The sequence below is a fragment of the Scophthalmus maximus genome, chromosome 9, assembly GCF_022379125.1.
Source record: "Scophthalmus maximus strain ysfricsl-2021 chromosome 9, ASM2237912v1, whole genome shotgun sequence".
NCBI lineage: Eukaryota > Metazoa > Chordata > Actinopteri > Pleuronectiformes > Scophthalmidae > Scophthalmus > Scophthalmus maximus.
The window spans coordinates 6,194,874-6,210,471 of NC_061523.1; the positions used below are offsets into that span (position 1 = coordinate 6,194,874).

At 43.1% G+C, this 15,598-nt stretch overlaps 1 protein-coding gene across 4 annotated transcripts in view; it reads left to right on the plus strand.

Annotated features, from left to right (window-relative positions):
* Nucleotides 1-15,598, plus strand: part of si:zfos-2326c3.2 (misshapen-like kinase 1) — a 62,384-nt gene that overhangs the window by 40,890 nt on the left and 5,896 nt on the right. For 3 of the 4 annotated variants that reach the window (XM_035649602.2, XM_035649603.2, XM_035649605.2), the window contains 12 exons: nucleotides 1,149-1,228; nucleotides 3,768-3,856; nucleotides 5,154-5,248; nucleotides 5,970-6,054; nucleotides 6,358-6,534; nucleotides 7,478-7,580; nucleotides 7,723-7,881; nucleotides 8,120-8,263; nucleotides 8,620-8,754; nucleotides 8,898-8,998; nucleotides 9,840-9,989; nucleotides 15,389-15,548. In XM_035649602.2, the coding sequence (XP_035505495.2) occupies nucleotides 1,149-1,228; nucleotides 3,768-3,856; nucleotides 5,154-5,248; nucleotides 5,970-6,054; nucleotides 6,358-6,534; nucleotides 7,478-7,580; nucleotides 7,723-7,881; nucleotides 8,120-8,263; nucleotides 8,620-8,754; nucleotides 8,898-8,998; nucleotides 9,840-9,989; nucleotides 15,389-15,548 (1,478 nt within the window). The remainder of the gene's footprint in view (nucleotides 1-1,148; nucleotides 1,229-3,767; nucleotides 3,857-5,153; nucleotides 5,249-5,969; nucleotides 6,055-6,357; nucleotides 6,535-7,477; nucleotides 7,581-7,722; nucleotides 7,882-8,119; nucleotides 8,264-8,619; nucleotides 8,755-8,897; nucleotides 8,999-9,839; nucleotides 9,990-15,388; nucleotides 15,549-15,598) is intronic. The other variant, XM_035649604.2, reaches the window with a different exon arrangement.

Sequence of the window (15,598 nt, forward strand, 5' to 3'; positions counted from 1 at the left end):
TTTCTTTTAGCCCCTCCCTCCCGATAAACTCCAGTCTGCTCTGATTGGCCAGCTGGCCCAGTCTGTTGTGATTGATCAACCGCTTTCAAAATGTGTAGGAAATGTCACGCCCCTTCACCAGAGAAGTGGAGATTCTGGGATTAGAGGCGGGGTTACCCCAAAAGAGTCCAACTGTGACATCACAGTGGGAGAGAAATCTGAACCAGTTGTTCAGAGCCAGGCTGTAGGGATTAGCCAGCTCAGGGTGATCTTTTTTCACAGTTTGTGGGCCAGCAGGCTCCACAAATTCACACATTTATGTGCACAAACACTGAAAAAGAGATTTTTGCCTAATATGTCACCTTTTAAGCTTCCCTTATCAATATTTATAAATGAACATTGTGAAGTTATAACGCAGCCATGCAGTTTCCTCCAGCTCTGCAGAGCTTCCTAGCAACCTTAGATTGTTTTTGGACTGAACAGTTTCAGTTATATGACACCGTATGTTAATACACTGTGTAAATGAACAATATAGAAAAGAGATACAGCTTTTATTGAAGTTTGAGAGTAATTGGTTTCACACCAGCATTGTTGAGCCTTGATATGTCAGTGTATTAAATATAAACGTCTTTACACTCTTTTACATCTTCTACCAGCTGGTCTGCTAATAAAACACAATTTCCATAATCTCACACGCTCTGTTTTACATACTTATGTGCTATAACGGCAAGGTGCTTCCTCTACTTTGGCAAAACCTCACTATCTAATTCGAACTGAGCATCGGCTGAGCTGGTAGCAGAAAGCTACAAATAGGCATAGCTTAGCAACATTGAGATATATATATATAATGCATCTGTTTATGCCCCAAATAACATTAGTATGTGTAATCTTTGTTATTGTAAAATTTCATGTGCCTATATGTGCACTGGCATATACCATGGGAGAACAATCGGACATGGGTGAATCCAAGCAGTTCAGCTTAGATGAGTACTTTTGATTAGACGAAACTAACGGTGACGAAATTGTGTCTTTGTGCAGTGGCAGCCTGAAGGAATATCATTCATTTGAACATATAGAAACCCTTGATCACAATTCACCTCCCTAATTATACCTCTTCTTTTTTCGCTCCACCTATTCCATTCTGTGTGTGTGTGTCTCTCTCCATCTAGTGGCGGTCCAGTGTCTGCAGCAGATAAAAGTGGACGCCCTGTGCCTCACGGAGTCTCCCCCACCAGCTGCAACCACCCAGGTCTGTGCAATCCTTAGCTCGGCAGCTTTTTAAAGCGCGGCCGCACGCTGTTTTCTGCTGTGTGGAGAGCAAACACAAACACAAACCCACAGAGACCAGGTGGGTTCTTCTGTTGTCATCTCTGGTGGTTTCCCGACTACGCTTTGAATGAGCTTGCTCTCTGGATTAGAGACTAATGTCTCTGTTTAGGTTCCAACATGACAAGAATGAGAAACAACATTATCTTGACATCAGACTTAAACTCTCAATTTATACTTGTTTTTTGTAGCCTTTCCATATTGTACATAGCCTTATTTTCTACCAAATAGTAATATTGTAAATGTTATTTTCGTGCTGATAAGTTGGCTCGTTTGTTTTGCTGTTGAGCGATATGACCAGTGCTGTCGACTGCTGTAGTTACGTATCGCTCTGACTTCTTTTTCTTACACACGCGCGGTCCGTTGTTTGAACTCGCCGGTTTCCGGCTCAACCCACACACCCCCGAAATATGCCGAGCCCGTGCACATGCATGCACCCCACACCCGAGACGGTATCCCCATAAACACACACGTACACAGGCGTCATACACACTGCGTACACATGCTCTAAAAGCAGTGCGAACGCACAGCACACAGTAATAGGCTTGACCTCTGTACCTGAGTGTCTGGAGAGAGGAAAAGAGAAATCTCATCTATTTCAAAGCTCTTCACTTTCTGTGTCCTCTGTGCTCGGCAGTAAGGAAACTGCTTTTGTAGCTACGGGGAGAGACAGAGCGAAGAGAGGAAGACCGGGGAGAATATGCTTGCAAAGTTGGCCTCTGTGTGTAGTTCAGAGGAAGCAACTTTTGATGCCGCCCACTCAGTTTGGCTTCTGGCCCCTCGGCCGTATTTGTTTCGGAGCCAGAGATCAGAGATTCTTCCAGAGACTCATAACAGCTTCGCTGTGGTGAAAAGCCTTTTGTCTGCACTTTCTGCATCTGACAAAAAAGCCACTTTCCCCTTTGAACTGCATTGTTGTTGGAAAGCAGATATATTTTTGGATTAGTATTCATAAATGATTTACAAATTGATTGTGTTGGTGGGGAGACGAGGGATTGGTAACATCTATCTGTTGTATGCTGGCCCCATACTGGTCAAAATTAGTCTTTATTGCCCATAATATAACAATAACCCAGTGAATAACAAAGAAGATGTTGTGTTTATCTTCTGACACTCAGCCACTGCCAGAAACAGTGACCTTTTCCTTCATTCTGCCCCATTTAAAAAAACAAACATGCAATAGCAGCAACAACACTCTATAAAAATCAGGTCACCAGTGACCAGTCAAGACATTAGAGCTGCTCGAGTCAATATTGTAATATGTCAAAGAGAACTATCACCAAAGTCCTCTCACCTCTATAGAGTTTTATCGTGTCTCGAAGCTCATCGTGGTGAGCGGAGGCAGAGGTCTATTCACAACTCTTCGGTCTTGAGGGTCGTTTAGTTTCAGGCTGTGATAGCTCGACCAGATGTGAGTCGCCGCCCCCTACTGTCTGTACACAGACTCGTCCTGGATCTGACCAATGACTGCTGCGTCATCCGCTAACTCCATGGGTCTCACGCGGAGCTTGTGGGGGGAGCATGCCAGCCCCCCAATGGTCAGAGGGGTGGAGGTGTGCTGCAGCCTCACATGCTGCTCCCTGTCCGTCAGGGGCTCAGTGATCACAGAAGACGCTGTTTACCGGCCGTCGTCCTCTCGGGTCGGGATGGGTCGGAAAACCCATGAAAACTTAGTACGCCATCTAAATTTCAATGACGCCGAACAAAGTGGGACTCTGAACGAAGTAGTGGGTGAACAGTAATGGTAAACAGACGAGCAGCATCATTTTGAACCAGAAGTACGTCACGAAGCCTAGTGCATGTAAAGTATTGTTTTTAATGCTGAGCTAGGCGATTTTAATCCAATACACGTTTTTGTAACGTGAATTGAAAAAAGAAATCTGTTTTTTCATTGCAGCCCTATATATAAAAAGATGTGGGGGGACCGCACTGAAACCACACAATGCCGCTACAACTCAGGGGCTTTGGTCTCGTGGTTAGCACGTCTGTCTCACATACCCGAGGCTGCTAGTTTGCGTCCCGGGCAGTGCAGTAAAATCATCAACAACAACGACAACAACAAAGAGAGAGACATTCTTTCTCCAAAATCACTTGCTGCCCCTTTAAGTGGACAAACATGATCCTGGTGGAGGTTCACCCGGCCGTCCGGATGCTGAAGGGTGAAGTGCAGTCCTAGAATGACTGTGTTGTCAACAGGCATCTCAGCCTGGGATGCAAACTGCACGGGGTTCTTTAAAGTTATGCTTTGACCTGCATTTCAGAGTGCAACTGCTTCATAACAGCTCAACAATCACTTACTGTTTATGGCTTTAAAGCAATCTAATGTATGATCCAATGCAGAGGCTAGCAAAGCTACTGCTTCCTGTTATGCTTAACACCACACTGTTTCTCACTGCAGAACTGCTACTAATATGTGTGTGTGTGTGTGTGTGTGTGTTGGTGCGTGCCTGTGTGTTTTCTAGGTTACTTCAAGCTCGAGAGCCCTCTTCTTCATCACCGTCTACAGCAGCACAGGAACACGCAAGAAAACATTAACAGCGGGTACACACAGGTAAATCACTGCCATGACCCAAACACACTGTTCACGTTGCACAGGGTTAATCGGTACCTGTATACTGAACTCATACACTTAATAGACATGTGTGAGCAGAGTCTTCAGAGGTTCACTGTGAGGAAAGTACAGTGTCACTCCGTCACAAAGTACAGTAAGGTGTTGGGCCACCATGTGTCGCGAGAGCAGCTTCAGTAAGTCTTGGTGCTGATTCTACAAATCTCTGGACTCTAGTGGAGGGATGGACACCGTTCCTCTATTTTACTCCCTCATCTGTTGTTTTTATGATGGCGTTGGCCGAAAAAATCTCTGATAGGTGTCCAGTTGGGTTGTGATCTTGTGGCCACGGCATATGATTCACATCATTTATATACTACTTAACTATTCAGTGACTCCTTGTGCCCTTTGGATTGTTCCATCGTGGACGAGGCCACTCCCATCGGGATAGAAATGTCTCTTTGTAGGACGAAGGTGATCACTCAGAACAACTTTTTACAGTGACTCTTCCCCTTAACAAGTGTATCCCAACGATGTGTGGAAATTCCCCACACTGCACGGGGTCAAGCATTCACGCCACACATGCAGCTCACCCACTTGTGGAAAATATGGTGGAGGATGATTTATCTGACCACATCACTTTTTTCTTCCACATCCCTGTAGACCAGTGACTCAAGCTTTCTGAATCACTAGTATGCCTCTCTGTGCGATTGTCCACTGACACGTCCTGTATCGACATTCAAACATGAGGGAGAGTTGCTCTCTTGTTTTCCCCTCACATATCACGCTACGTATCACAAGCATCGCCGCCATTAAACGTCATGATTATATAATAAATTGACACCCCGATCACCACAGTTTCCTCTTTACTGATTCGTCTTTCCCATGGATCTGCGTGTCGATGTCACTGAAGTCACTTTTCCATTTGAAACACCGGCCAGTTGGACGGTGTTAGTGACAGAAGCTCCTGCCTTCCTTGCCCCAACAATGACCCCTCTTGCTGCAGTCATGATATTTCTCCTCTTATTTATTAAGGGTTTTTTTTTCCTGTAATTTGTCACCTGTCTATACATTTCACAACCCCCCTCTTCTATATTCATTGTAAATGAACCTTGCAGTGTTTCCAGTGCGCCCCCTCACCTTTTGACGCACACGTAGTTATCTGTTATCCTTTTTCCATCTGAAACCACACTTAACTAAGTCCTTTTTTAAAAAATGTTCTTCTTCCTCTGCCTTTTCCTCGATCTTCTGACTCGCCTCACCTCATGTACTCACATTGTTCCTCACCTCCATCATGCAGGGTGTAAAGTCTGCTCTCGGCCGCCTCAACAAGGCCACAGAGTATTCTTCTTCCAGCGACGAGGTCGGCAGCAGCGACGACGAGGAGAGGAGCAGGTGAGATCTTCATCGTCAGTAATACCTGCCTTGTGATTATTGTGTTGTTAAAAAATGTCCTGATGTACAGTAAGTACACCGTATACTTCACCTGGTCTATCCTTTTAATCTGCACGACGGTGACTTTATTCTTGTAAACTGGTATTCCATCAAAGGATTGAGCAGTCATTTCTATGAAACGTGATATGTTGCAAGCTGAAGAGGAGACGCAGCAGTTCTTTAGAACCAGTGGAGAATTAGTGCGAAGAGTCCCCACTCTTACTCAGACATCTGCTGAGAATCCTGCCGCATATGCAGAAAGGTTTCTGCTGACCACTAAACCTAAGCTAACCCACACAATTTGACGGGTTTAAAATACAGCGCATACTAAGATGTAGGATTAAAATCCCAGAGATCTATTTCGGGTTCATCCAAACCTTGAAAATCAAACTGGGACGGGCTAAATCCGTCACTGGTTTACATTTTACATTCCCACAAACGAAGGCGGACTGTGTCATTACCATGATACATTGCAATTATGTCTGCTCATGGTGAAGATTAAAAAGATCAGTATTTCAATTTTGACATCAATTATTTCTCTTAAGGCTCCACCACCAATCCACCGAGGAAGTTAGTCTGCCTCGTTATTATTGCTACGTGATGAATCAATATTGTTCATAACTAATAAATGCAACACCTGAAGTCAGACTCTTAACATCTGGACTGGTCTGTGTGCGTCAAGGTCTGGTCTGTCCAATGGAAAAGGGAAATACTTCAGAAGAATACCTGATGGTATAGTCCTGCAGCCTCACCACAATCTCCACCAGGTACCCCGCACACGCTCGCACACACCCCCACACACACACACATTACCCTGTCTCTTGCTGAATGCAGTGTTCATACTGTCGACACTACATAATGTAGATTGGGATAATGTGATCATTTAAAATAGAGAAGCGTCACTCTTCAGAAACTTTTGAATCATATAATTAAAAAAAATATGAGGACGAAGAGGTTGTGACTTGATCGGCCAAATTTCTGTCGAGGCTGTTCGGCCACAAGGCTTCAGCTACTCCATCGCATTTACTTACAACTTTGTGTATGTGTGCGTGTGTGACTGTGTTGAACAGACTTCTCGGGTGGGTTCAGACGATGCCTACATGCTGCCAGACCTCCTGCAGAAGACCTCGCCCTCCAGTCCTCAGCACAACGCACTGGTCCAACAGCAGCAAGCACGAGAACTCAGCTACTCCCAGTCGCCCACTGCCCCCCGATGCCCCACACATCAGGAACTGAATTCAAATATGGTAGGAAAACATGGAGACGTGCGCGCACGCACGCACAAACACACACACACACACACACACACACACACACACACACACACACTCAACTTTGTATTTCTATCATTGGCATGATGCATTCCCTATCCCCTTACCCTAATCTTAACCCAATTCTAACCCTAAAACCAAGTCTTAACCCTCAAACAGCCCTTAGAAAAAGTGAGGACCGGCCAAAATGTCCTTACTCCGTCATGTGTATGCTCAAAATGGTCTTCACAAAGACTTAAGTACAAGTAGACACAAACACAAACACACACACACACACACATGCAGCATATTGACTATTTATTCATGCCTTATTTCTTCCAGTTATCATTCAGTTCACATTACTGCGACTACTACTAGAAGTTTGTGTTCAGAAATAATGCATTTAATCAATAGATCCAACTGCAAAAAAAAAGTCCTTGGTTAAAAACTTTTGATTCTGGTATTGACAGATAAAAAAAAACCTGAAATAATGTGCCAGTGAATTATTACGAGTCTGTCTTGACCCCATCAAGACATTTCATTTTGATGATAACAGGCTGAAAGACCCAAATAAACAGGAGAAAAGGCACTTTGCAAGTTATTGAGCTGTTGAGGACATTGTCAAAGCTTCTTTCTTTTCTTTTTTTTTACATGTTTAAAGAAATAACTCTGACCAGTTGCACAAGTTACACTTTTCCACTAGAGGGAGGTGGTGGCACAGTTTTGGTGTCAGTAATGATATGATGTGTCTTATGCGGAGAACTGCAGAAGAATAAGATGTATCAGAAGTAGTAGTAGTATCAGTTTTTATTAAACAAAGTAAAACTTAGCCAGTCATGTGTTTGCCCTCGTACTGTACAAATTTAGAAACAAACATTTGCTGTAATTGCTTATAAGAAGTGAATAAAAAGTGGTGTGAACTTTCTGTTGTACTCAACAGGTTGTCAGCAGTCCCACTGGCAAAAACACCTCCTCATCTTCCTCCTTCCTGTCCTTCATTGATCCCAGACTGATCCCCATGTCGTCGCCACCACAGAGCCCAAGTGAGCACATCTGCACACATCACGTCATTTTACCCATTGCAGCACATGGAATGTTTTCTGCATGTTTTTATGTAGAACAGTTTACATGAGGTGGTGGTGACAGTTCATTTTTTTGTTGTTTTTGTTCATTGTGCTCGTGTAGCAGGTGGAAAGGGCGAGCCGATAATCAAGAGGGAGAACCACAGGAAGGGCTCTGTGGTTAACGTGAACCCAACCAACATCCGACCACAGAGCGACAGTCCCGAGATCCGCAAGTACAAGAAGAAGTTCAACACCGAGGTTCTCTGTGCAGGACTGTGGGGTTTGTAGTTTTAATACGGCTGTTTTTACTTTTTACTTTGAAATTGTATAACCCATGATCCTACATCCACAACTGAAGCTGACATTGCATCACTGTGTGCAGACTCCATATACTGTATTGTTAATTTTGAAATTCACACCAATATTCAATACATTTATCAGTGTCACACAGGGAGATTGGATCCATGGAAGGCACGTTGCTCGTGGGTGTGAGCTTTGTCTCTTGTCGTGCTCCGTAGGTGTGAATCTGTTGGTGGGGACGGAGAACGGTCTGTGGCTGCTGGACCGAAGTGGTCAAGGGAAAGTCTACTCTCTCATCAGCAGACGGAGGTTTCAGCAGATGGACGTGCTGGAGGGGCTCAATGTGCTCATCACTATATCAGGTACGTGCTACGTCGGAACATAAACTCCGGAAGGACTCAATGTGCTTCCTAGATTCTCATAATAACATCTTGTTACAAATCTTCTGGCCTCGCAAGTGCTAACGTTTGAGGAATCGGGTACAGTATGCCATGAACTAAGCTGAAATCGCATCTCTGTGTGTGAATCTGGGCAAGGAGAGTGAGCGATGAACTCTTCCTCAAGCGGCTTGTCCCTTGAAATCCAGTTTACCAACAACGTGACCCCAAATACTCCAGTGTATTGTACAGCTGTGAGTAGCTGCATGAATGCCAAGCAGGACAAGTCTGATCTTTCCTGAATCATCCCTCCATCTCTTTCTCTCTCTCTGTGTCTGCAGGTAAAAAGAACAAGCTCCGTCTGTACTACCTGTCCTGGTTAAGGAATAAAATCCTCCACAATGACCCTGAGGTGGAGAAGAGACAGGGCTGGACCTCAGTAGGTGACCTGGAGGGCTGTGTCCACTATAAAGTGGGTGAGTACGCACTAATAAGTGCTTATTTAAGGGCACTCTCATGCTGGATAACGGAAACACACAAGTAATGTTTTTTGTAGAACTCGGAATGTTCATTGCGCCAGAGAGCTACCAGTCTCAAACAGATTCGTCTTTGTTGTCAGTGCGTTACGAGAAGATAAAGTTCCTGGTGATCGCTTTGAAGAACGCCGTGGAAGTGTACGCCTGGGCCCCCAAACCCTATCACAAATTCATGGCCTTCAAGGTTGGTAACATTTAAATCATGTGTGTGACGTGTGAAAAATTTCAAAGGATTCTGTGTGTATAGACAATTCTCATTATAACTGTTTACCCCTGACTTTTCATCAAGCGCCACCTGCAGGTCACACAGTCCACTTTCCCAACATTTAATGTTTACAAGCATTGATCTGTGTTTGCAAGCTAACATGATACGTTGAGCGTGCCAACTTATAGCCGTGGCAAACAAAGGGATGTTTATAATTATGAAAACCAAGTCTGACAGTGCTAAGTAAAACCTTAAGGAGGACGAAAGTGAATCTCAATCACGTGAAGTTACAAACAGAAATTCAACCTGCTCAGCTGATTGATACATTTCTTACGCCTAAGTGGTTAATCCAATAGGTTAACAGCATTGCCCTCTTTCGTTCTTCTGTCCTCGCTGTATTTTTGTATATCTAGGACAAAACACTGAGCGACTTTGACCCCCCAAAAAATGGAATAGGGTCACTTCCACAACCAGACACGTGCGCACACACACGAACATGACACATCCAGGCTGTGGGAGTTTTATACACACAGCAGAGCCGTGTCCCATTTCTTTGTGTCCTTCGTGGCCTGAGCTACTTTTCCTTGCACACTGACAAACGTATTGGTTAACCCTCTCGCCTCAGAAAAATCCCAAAATACACGTGACGATGGTGTTCTGAGTTAACAGCACCACCGTGTCAGGATGCCCGTTCTATATGTAAATGCTCTTCAAACTGTCAAAGTTATTGCTGATTTAATATTAGTGGAGTAGGTCTAGTTAGTTGTCACAGTTTACTTTGAGAATGTATTTCTAACAATCTTTGTGCACGTCGATCCAGTCGTTCAGGTCTCTGCCTCAAAGACCGCTGTCTGTTGACCTGACAGTGGAGGAGGGTCAAAGGTTAAAGGTCATTTACGGCTCCCTGTCCGGTTTCCACGCCATTGATGTCGACTCTGGGACACCGTACGACCTCTACCTGCCTACACACGTAAGAGTGTCCTCATTACATATTTTGTGTACTCTATGTACCACACACATGTTTTTTTGCTTCGTGGAAGTGATATCTCAGGACCTCCATGACGCAATCCCCTCAAATTTGGCTAAAAATGTTTGCTCGGACTCGAGGATTGTCCAATGTCAAGGGATCTGTCATTTGGTCCATTGAATTTGATATCTCAAGATCGCTTTGAAGGAATGTCTTCAAATATGGCATTCACAAATGATTAGATCAAGCTGATCACTGTGACTTCATGTTTTGTGATTTGCTAATTAATCAGGAATGCCCTGACGAAATTTCATCTGGCCCAAACTCACTGAGAATCAAGGATACCCTGATCAGGATTGGTGGGTCAAAGGTCAAGGCCATTGCAAACTCACAAAACACATCTTTTGCCATAACTAAAGAATTCATGCACTTATCAGAGTCAGACCAGACATGGATGTAAACTTGACTGTAAAATGGACTGATGGGCCGAGGCATAAAACTCTGAGGACATTTTTTTTTTTTTTCAAAACAATGTAACCCAAACAGGATAAACCATAAAAAGAGAATTTAAAAAAAGAAATGGAACAGCACCTAAAAAATTAAATCGTTAATATCTCTGATATCTACATTATGGAATATATAACCACAACAGAAAAAAGGAGGGGCTACAGAAGGTATTTTACTGCAATGCAATATTTATAAGTAGTCAGAATATTTGATAAAAGTTTGCTGTCTGATGAACCTTTAAGGAGTAGAGGTGGGAGGCATAGAAGATTTCCAACAAAGTCAAACTCTGCGTTATGTAAAAGCAAAATCAAATCTGTGCTCATGAAACAACTTTTGCAGAACTCCAAATACATTTTCTTTTTTGTCTGCCTTGAAAAACAGAAACATGTATGTTAAGTAAAAAGTCCCTTCTTGTCCCTCACTGACTTAAATGAATGTATGAATTAGGTAATTTTTAAGGTCAGATTTTTTTTTTAATTTTTATAGCACCAACCAATTGGCTGCAAATTAATCTTGCCCTGTCCAATGTATTTTTAAGATTACCGAGCCTGGACAGTAGATAAAACCACATGAGCAGGATCATTCTAATGAAATTTCTTCTTCCAGTGTTACTAGATAGTATTGAATATTTAAAGATCGCTGATCTCTGATCTTGTACATGATATAGATATCATTCTCCCTGTACTGGAGGTCTCTGTTATACCTTTGAGTTTGCTTCACATTTTGTTTGATTCGCCACCTCTTATCTCTCTATTCAACCACCCCACCTCTCTCTCTCCCTCGGGCCCTCAGGATGCTCTTCTCCTCCTCCTCATCATCCTCGTCCTCGTCCTCCTCCCACTCACAGTCTACAGATGTCAGTCATTTCTCTCCTTTATTTCTCCTCTTTCCACCCCCTCCACTCTTCTCCCACTCAATCAATAGCTTTCAAACTCCCCCCCCCCTTTTTTATCCATCTCTTCATTTTCCTCCTCCCACTCTGTCATCCAGTGTGATGTTGTTAATTTGCTCGTTTTCACATCATTATTCATCCCCACTCTTCTTCATTCTCTCTCTCTTTCACTCTCTCTCTCTCTCTCTCTCCCTCTCTCTCTCTCTCTCTCTCTCTCTCTCTCTCTCTCTCTCTCTCTCTCTCTCTCTCTCTCTCTCTCTCTCTCTCTCTCTCTCTCTCTCTCTCTCTCTCTCTCTCTCTCTCTCTCTCTCTCTCTCTCTCAGTCCGTGGGCAGGTAGAGCTGACAGCAGAATGTTGTGACTCATGTTCACATTTCTGCTGCTTTTGATTGAAATTGTAGAACCTGATCTATTGGATTCGGGGTCATAAGAGGCTTCTGTGTGCATTTCTGTCATAATTAGGTGTTGTTGATAGTTATTCTTTCATCTTTTTTAGTTGAATGTCTACTTGCTTGTTGTTTTTGGGCTTTGGAATAGTTGAAAAATACTTGATATGATCACATGTGGACAGTTGGTGTTCGAATGTGTCTGCAGAAATGAAATTATGATGTTGTTAGTGTGTGTGTGTGTGTGTGTGTGTGTGTGTGTGTGTGTGTGTGTGTGTGTGTGTGTGTGTGTGTGTGTGTGTGTGTGTGTGTGTGTGTGTGTGTGTGTGTGTGTGTGTGTGTGTGTGTGTGTGTGAATCAATCTGCTGCGCAATGGAATTTCAACAGATTTTACTCATTTGAAAGAATAAGAAAATCAATATGTGGTGTAGAGGTGCAACAGTTAATTGATTAATCGATTAGTAAGCGATTAATCGATTAGTAAGCGATTGTTAATCGATTAATCGGTTCAAGTAGTTTTTATGAAAAAAGTCAAAATTCTCTGATATCAGCTTCTTAAATGTGAATATTTTCTGGTTTCTTTGCTCCTCTATGAATAAAACTGAATATCTTTGGTCTGTGGACGAAACAAAACATCATGTTGGGGTTTTGGGAAACACGATCAACATTTTTCACCATTTTATGACATTTTATGGACCAAAGAAATAATCGACTAATTAGTTAGTTGCAGCCCTAAAGTGGTGGTCAATGTTGCTATTGTGGCAGTAGCCATTACTAAATCAATATATGGGAAACACTGAGAGGGGTTCCTGATGAAACTGCAGCGGATCACAGGACATCAGATGAGTAGGCGGTCCTTCTATGTGGCCCAGGACACATTTGTTTAAAGACAGTGGCCGCATGTGGTCGGAGTGATGGAATTTGAAATGCATCGCATTTGTACTTTGAGCTCTCCACAGAAAATCAGCCTCATGTTGTCATAGCGATACATCACGTTCCCTCGGTTGAAAACAGAAAGCCTGTGTCACATTATGATGATGCAGAGTTTAAAAGGTGTATTGACAAGTTACAGTGGGCAAATACAAGAACTGCCAAATATCAATCTATTGTAACGGAAGGATGCGTTAGTACCGACTGTTCATGTCTTTCTATTTCTGGTTTATCCTCGAAAACCGTGAGCAGCCGATCTCTCGCACAATGGATGTCTTAGCTGAATACCTAACAACAACTGTATTTGTCAGCTAAATATAGCATGTACAGTATTTACAGTATTCAGGGTGTGTTATTAATATTTGTGTTCATAAGAATTAATTTGTGACTTCAGATGTGAGCAGATCTTCCCCCGCTGGTACAATTAAAATTTGATTTCCCTGCTGTATGTGGGCATGTGAGCCCAGTGTAGCCTCTGATGAGTCACATTCAGATTCAGACACATCCTGTCATTTTGTTTTTAGCTTGAGGCTCAGGATATCGCAAAGTATGAACACTTGAGATTTGAAACATTTTGTTTCAGCCTGTTTTCTCATATCAAGCATCTAACTCGTATTTTCACATTAACTTTTTTGTTCTGTTGCTTCATATACCAACTGTGGACTCAAGATAATTCTCTTAAATACTGTGCACATACATATAGTTAAATATGTGGTGGGTGGAGACACGTAAAACATTTTTTAAATGTGCTACTCAGTTCACTGATCACTGATCAACCCAATCTTCTCTGGTGTGCCTCTCATAGTTTATCGCCTGAGATGTGAAACCTTGTCGATTTGGAGTTGTTTTTAATAAATTCGCAGTTGCAGGCATCAAAAAAGACGTTTCGACCCATTTGATTCTTCTTTTTCTTTGTTTCTACATAAATCAAGTGACGTTGGTTTAGTTCCAGGAGAGGAATGTGAAAACACAAGATACAAGTCCCTATAGTTAATGTCAGACATTTAAGCGGACAGAAACAGAAGAGATACACTTTGTTGAGTGGAGGGGGACTTACACGTTGAGCCCTCTTTCTGCCCTGGCCACCTCCAATGTGTGCCACTTTCCATTAGCAAGTTGAAGTTGGAGCAAAGAGAGGTGGAGAGACGGACGTACGACATGAGAAATAATAAGCTCTAAGAATACCCCCCTCCTGTCCCACGATCATCAACCCTGTGTGGACGAGCGTGCGTCCTGACCTGCTCTTCCTCCTGTTGAGTTTTTTCCCCCCTCACTCCTCCTCTGGTATATTAAGCGAGTCTGCACACATGCTGCCCACTACACCGGTGCCTTAGACTGCTGCTGCTGCTGCTGCTGCCGCGATATCATTTCATCTCTCCTGCCTCTCTCCTTTTCTCTCTTATACATACATTCAAGCTTTCAACACTGTCTCTTACACACACATACACACACACACACACTCAGCTACAATGCGCTTTCACCCACTCTCTTATACTTCAACATGCTTATAGATCTTTTGCCTTGACTACTCTCGAGGACACTTCACACTCCCAGGATTTCCTCACAGATGTATATCTGCGCGCAAACACACACACACACACACACACACACACACACACCTTTTCCTCTTAAATTTCACATCTTCCCACACACACTTACATCACCCTTAGAGCACATTCACTTATCTGTTTCATCACTGACTACAATCTATTCACTAACACGAGCCTAACCCACATACACTCACGTTCACTCACTGTCACACACACACAATGCACCACTCACCCACTTAAAGACACACACACACACACTTCCTTCCACATACACACACACACACACACACACACACGCATCCTCCGTTGTTGCCTGCAAACTATGTGACAATGCTGATTCCACGGCAGAGGATTAAGATTGCGTTGCGTCTGTGGATGCCCGTTCTGATGCTCAGGATCGTTGTGGCTCACACTCTGGTAATGTACCAAACACGCTCGCAAGAAACTACATTCAACCGCTGTTCGTAACAGCACTGAAAGACTTATTTTGGAGGAGATTTCTTGTTGAACTGAGTTGATTGAATGGAGTGAGGGATTCTCCGTCGGGGAAGATTTGAGCTGCTGCAGCGTCTCGTAGAAACACGTTGCTGCCTTTCAGCTTGACAGATGATGGCAAGTTGTTTCTGTGGCAGATGTTTGTTGTCGACTTTTGTTCTCTGGAGTAAATTGCCGAACGAGTGTTTCTCTTCATTTTTCAGGACTATGCTTTGAATTGCTTTCCTGTAAGACACGTTGGCCACGTTTCATATTTGATAAATATTTTTAAACTGCTTAAATTGATAATGTGCTACAGATTTGGTCAGATACATGTCCCTTGATTGGATTGACAAATGTTTCTGAACTGCGAAAACAATAGCAGAGCATTTTTTTGTGCCGGTTAAATAAAATTTTTACATATATTGTTAGTTTAACTTAACTAGTGGTTGTTAGATTGAGTGTTCATGCGAAATATTGGCTGAAATGAATTTTTTACTCATAAGTAGTAGAGGTTTAGTCAATTGTATAATGGGGTCTCGTCTTTGAAAGAAGTGCGAAATATTACTCTTTTCTTTGCTCTCAGAGAATCCTGGCTCTAGTATTTAACAAAAAAGCCATCTCTTCCCCTCATAGCTCTTCTTTTTGTCTTTTTGTTTCACAGATCCAGGGTTCCATCCGTCCACATGCCATCATCATTTTGCCAAACAGCGCCGGAACAGAGGTTCTGGTTTGCTACGAAGACGAGGGCGTCTACATCGACACTTACGGCCGCATCACCAAGGATACGGTGCTGCAGTGGGGGGAGATGCCTGCGTCAGTCGGTCAGTTTTCTTTCATACACACACATAGGGCTGTGCAATGTGACCATAAA